We start from the raw sequence: 6,000 nt of genomic DNA, 5'->3' as shown, positions 1-6,000 counted from the left end.
ATTTTATGATGATTTGTAGGAGATAAGGCTGTACACGAGCAGTATTAATATTCTGTCAATAAGGTGGCTATAAAGACCCTTAACTTTTTTGATCTTTATTTTATTTAATTGATCTCTTTTTATTCCTTCTCCTGGTTTCATTCATTCTTTCTAATCTTATGTGATTTTTTTCTATTGTACAATGTGTATAATTAGTTAACATCAGTATATGTACATCTGTACAAATTTGTATGTTTTTATTATTTTAATTTAAAAAGTTCAGCTTATCTGACTGTTGATCCGTGACCGAAACCCGCCCAGATAAAGTCCTTCTAGACACCAGAAATATAAAACTACAAGAAACTTGGTTTAAGTTTAAATCATGATTAGTTTTTAATTGCCACCGGCCCCATTGTTCTCAGATCAGCGTCAAGAGGTAATGCTTGGTATTTACACATCTTTCATAAATAAATCTCATACTTTGCATATTTTGTCATAAGTATAAAAATTTTAAAATCAAGACATATTTAAAATCACATATATTAGATCAATAAATATAATAAAATGAATTGATCACATATTTAGACAACAGGAAGAGAATAATTCTCCCACACATCATGACATGCCACAGACAGACAGACAGAGATTTCATTCATGCTTAAAAGAGATACACTAAAGTTTTCTTGCTGCCTTCATATTTTTTTTAGGTATAATCAAATCGGTTTTAAAAGTCATTTCAGCTCAGTGCTTTATATGTTGACTATAGTGATGAGTTACCTCATAAAACGTTCAAATTTCAACTCTATTTATTTGCTAAAGCAACTCATAGTCAAAATATAAAAATCTAAGTTGAACTGACTTGTAAAGCCGATCTGATTAGGCTATACTAATAATAATTTAATTTAAGGCAGGTACAGGTATGATGCAGTCGCTTCAGGCCACTGTAAGATGGCTGCATTGTTTGACCGGTCTGGGAACAGGTTTCAGAGAGGTGGGAATTGGAAGTTTGTCAAGACTCATAGGAAACTGATCGGGTGGCAGCTGCGCGAGGATTCTTTGCATAGCGACGAGGAACAATCGAGGCGGATTCCTGCCGATCAGGTACTGCAGTTTCTCCTCTCCGAGAACCTTGGCCCAGCATCTGGCGTCTTTCTCCAGACAACTCTTCATCTTAAAGCGCATCTCCGGCATAAACATCAACAGGTTGTCCAAGCAGGATTTTTTGGCCCCGGCGTTCACTTTCGAGTCCCAGAGCTGCTGAAGAATGACGTCTAACGGCGTCATGCCGTTGTGGTCCACGGCCTGCGGCGACGCGCCGTTGCCTAGCAACAGCATGACCGCGTCCGAGCGCAGCAGCTCACAGGCCAGATGGAGCGGGGTCTTACCGTCCTCCAGGTGGAAGCACCCGCCGCGGTTCATGTATGAGCGCAAACTGGGCAGTTGATGCGCCACCTGCAATATGTGAGCCAGAATGTCCCGCCTGTCGTAGCGCACGGCCATCGCTAAATGCGGCGCGGATGACGGACAGCAGCAGAATCGCTCGCCCGGCATCGCCAGCGCCTCGTCAGCATAGTGGCTGAGCAGATACTGCGCGTACGCCTGATGGTCGTGCACGATCGCGTACAGCAACGCTTCGGACGGGGTGTAAGTTCTCTGTTTGGCGTCTTCTTCCCAATAAAACGTCTCCATGGTGCGCATGTCCTCTAACATCCAAACGGGCTTCAGGTCCCGGACCGCTTGATAAAAAAGAAACGAAATGCATTTCTCCTGCTTGCACTTGTCATCCACCTGGGCTCTGCTGTCGACTTTATTTGGGCCGGACAATGCCATTGTGCGACGCGCCGGAGGACAGCGGGAATTCGGGCCGATCAGAGCGTCATTCGTTGTGGAAAAACAACGCGATATATCACATGAAATGAATCGTGTCGTAGAAGAGCGCGGATATCATGTTGTTGATCCAGTGCCGTGTCAGCAGTGACGCGCGGCTCATGTCCGTCTGTCAGTAACTCGTTCTGCAGTGTGACCTCAATGCGCATGCGCTCATACGGGGCTCTTTAACCCTGTAGGCTCATCCATTAGCCCATTGTCCCTTTCCATAATGTTTAATATAAACAGCATTCACGTCAGTCCGATAGAATAATTAGAATACATAAACGGGGATTCTTATGAGCATATTACGTCAATTCATACTTGTCTGTAGGTATTACAACACTTGTAACTGTGTAATAACAGACTACAGTTTTCAAACTTGTATAAAAAGCTGTTATCTATTTGAATGTTTTTCTTTATCTTCAACCAGGCATGATTTAGGCTATTGAGTCCCAAATAAATGTATTATTATAAACACAGTCATTCCAAAGCAGTAACATTATACTGACTTTCATTTTTAATCTCTTATTGCTATGGTAGAGAGATCTAAATAAAAAAAAAATCTGTTTAACTCTTAACAATCATCAACTTTAATTCAATTAAAGAATCAGAAAAATATAAGCTTTATTCGCCAAGTGTGCACATTGGAATGAGACTAGATAGTTTTTCAGCAAGCGTAGCAAAATAAAAAAATGAAATTTAAAAAAATAAATAAAAGTGAAAGTGACATGATTGTAAAGTATGGTTATCAATCCATGCGGCCTCTGTATTGTACACACATGCCCACACACACAAGCACACACACAAACACGCACCCACACATGCACGCACACACAGTGTATGGGCAGTCATTCACAGTTTTTGGACCTATTTTGACTTGGAGACACAAATGATGAAATTTGTTTCCTGAAGTGCTTGAAAAACGGTGATGTTCATAAACATGAACACCATCAACAAGTAACACATCACAGAATTCAATTTGGTTGTGTTTTGCTACGGAATTGCTTTTTATTATTTCTGTCTGACCTTTACTAGGTTATAGAGTAGCATTTCCATCCCTGTACCGACTGAAACCATCCCATTCCATTTTCTTTCATGTTTTTCTTTCAGCGATTCCTGCACTCTTAAAAGGTTTTTCTGCCCTTCTGAAAGGTTCCTTGCTAAAGGACTGTATCTGAGTAACAAAAACAGTAACAGAAATGTTTTAAAATCATGTTTATGTGTTGCCTGTTTTGTTCACTGTAAATGATTTCCCTGTATTTTTACAGTTATTCGATTTAATGTAATTTACAGTATACAGAACAATACTGTATAACTAAAAACAGTATTTTATTGTGTTGGTCCTGTATTATACTTTATTGTACAGTGTTATGTTTATTTATCTTTATCTAAAATTATCTATTAAGATATTCTTATTTGGTGATTTTGGTGAATATATGTGTGTATGTGTATATACATGTACATATACATACATACATACATACATACATATATACACAAAAATATGTATCGGTTTTGACGCTGGATCACTGATCTTGGTATGTGGAAATACATATTTTTGTGTCGAGTCCAGACCAAGATCAGTGATCCAGCGTCAAAACCGATACATATTTTTGTGTATATACACACACACACACACACACACACACACACACACACACACACACACACACACACACACACACACACACACACACACACACACACACACACACACACATTCTGGTTTCCATGTTTTGTGGGGACATTCCATAGACATAATGCATTTTATACCATACAAACTGTATATTCTATTCCCCTTACCTGCCCCATTCCCTAACCCCAACCATCACAGAAAACTTTCTGCTACTTGACATTTTCAATAAACATCATTCTGTTTGATTTATAAGCTTGTTTCCTCATGGGCACATCAAAATGTCCCCACAAAGTCACAAAAACACTGGTATTCCTATCTTTGTTACACTGCTATAATTAAAACCGATCACATTTAATTAACTCTTAATTTCTAATTGAGACACCCTGGTGTAACATTCTCTTGTATCAGCATGTAGAAATTATAGTGCGTTATATTTAAATGACATTTATCTTTGTCATTCTTGCGATAGGATTGCGAATGTTTCATGAATCAAACGTGAAGATTGTCATAAGATGATTTCTGCCCTTGGATCTGCGTTTGTTACTCTGTGAGATTCATAATCAAGGCCCATTGTGTTTTCTGTATTGAAAAACTATTAAAATGCATCTCATGACCACAAGTGGGCAGTATCCCGTCTCCACAAAGTCTTGTCGTGTTTTCAGAAATCTTTGATCTATGCATTGTACCTTTATAAGTCAAGGAACATTAACTCCACTCAGCCCGTTTGCTTTACTGTGTATTCACGCAGGTGCCCATTTAAATTTTGTTGGATCAGTTAGTTATACAAACATGCTCGGTTTAACTTCAGTCTCTAGAGCTGCTTCTGAAACTCCCTCAAAATGAATGAACACAAGTCCACTCAATGAATAATGCAGGTCAGCGCACGCTGTGAGTGTTTGTGGCCTGTTTTATGAGACAGTGATTCAATTCTCAGACCACAAACAGAAGCAGAGCTCATTTATCACAGAGCAGCTACACTAGCAGTCTCTGAAGAAGTGTATGGCAGTAAGTGGAGTCTCTAAAACACCTGCAGTTGCTGTGGAAAATGAAAAATACAGCATTACTGCAAATGTGCTTTAAATGATGCTGGTACATTGTGAAGCATAAAATGACAGTTTTGTGTCGAGTCCAGACCAATGCTGCGTCCGAAACCGCCTACTACATACTATATAGTACGCGAAAAGCAGTAGGCGAGGCGAGTAGTATGTCCGAATACATAGTATTCGAAAAACAGTATGCGAAAAGTACCCGGATGACCTACTACTTCCGGTTAGATTTTGCAGTGTGCATACGATGGACGCTTCACTATCCCATGATGCCCCGGACGAGGAGTTATCCAACGAAGAAGAAGAGGCACGCGGCTGTTTTCGCGCTGAAAGACATGACGACGTATGTCACGTGATGTAGCAACATGGCGGATGTAGTACGTCCGAATCTCATTCATACTACCAGGATTCATACTATACAGTACCTACTGTTTTAACGCCAAGTAAGTAGGTACTTCATCCAATTCAGTACCTACTATACAGTATGCGGTTTCGGACGCAGCCCAAGACCAGTGATCCAGCGTCAAGACCGAGTCCACATCCAGCTTTATATGGTCTCAGTCTTGACTCGGACTCGACTACAACGTTGTAAAATGCATCTTGCTTTGATTCATTGCTTTGAATAGTTTTTAACTGGTTTAGTTAAAGTTTGTGAACATGTGAGCTGGTTTAAAAGGATAGTATCTGTTTCTCGGAAAAACATTGCTGTAGTCACTTCTTCTCTTTTAAATGGCACTTACTGGTCAGAATGTCTGGTCTGTGTCATTCTGCCCCCTGCCAATTTACCCAGTAGTGTATTTCGACAGCTTGGTTGCCAATTATCACGCTTGCTTAAATGAGACCGCAGTGGCCCATAAACGCGACCTCCGGTGGACACAACCTCCAAAATGATCTGCAGATTGAGTTATAAAAATCCACATAGATGGGATTGTAATTGCAATCAATAAAAACACTGCAAACTTTAGAAATGAGCAGATAAAATTATGCTTCCAACATTAGTTGCGCTCCTGAATGTGTCTGGCAACCCGGGAGGGGGCAGGAAAAACGTCTCCAATAATTAGACTGTGGACCACACTCTTAAAATGGCTGGGTTATTTTTAACCCATAAAGGGTAGACTGGACAGAACACATGCTGGGTTAAAAATCAGATCGCCCTGTGTTGGTTTGTTGTCATGCAACCATGGGTTATAATAACCAAGCATCTGGGCTAAAACAACCCAGCATTAGGTCAATTTTAACGCAGCGGTGTGTTCTGTCCAATATTTACCCAACATGGCTTAAATTATAACCCAGCCAATGTTATATTCAGCTCCTTTAAGATAAGCACAAACTGCCTGTGATTAAAAACCCCACAAAGCTCCAATTGAAGTGTTAATGAGATTTGCGATAGATGTTTAAATATGTATAAATGTGAATCTAATTTGTTAGCTACTGGATTATTTCATAATAATGATTATGTGTCTGATCAAT

General features: G+C 39.8%; 1 protein-coding gene across 1 annotated transcript; it reads right to left on the bottom strand.

The window, feature by feature from the left end:
• Positions 1–347: 347 nt before the first annotated feature.
• Positions 348–2,985, bottom strand: LOC135739130 (ankyrin repeat domain-containing protein 9). Its single transcript, XM_065257407.2, has one exon. It carries the CDS (start codon positions 1,807–1,809, stop codon positions 913–915), a length of 897 nt encoding a protein of 298 aa, XP_065113479.1. The 5' UTR covers positions 1,810–2,985; the 3' UTR covers positions 348–912.
• Between the last annotated feature and the right edge of the window lie 3,015 nt (positions 2,986–6,000).

The sequence above is a fragment of the Paramisgurnus dabryanus genome, chromosome 12, assembly GCF_030506205.2.
Source record: "Paramisgurnus dabryanus chromosome 12, PD_genome_1.1, whole genome shotgun sequence".
NCBI lineage: Eukaryota > Metazoa > Chordata > Actinopteri > Cypriniformes > Cobitidae > Paramisgurnus > Paramisgurnus dabryanus.
This window is presented reverse-complemented; position numbering and strand designations above follow the sequence as displayed.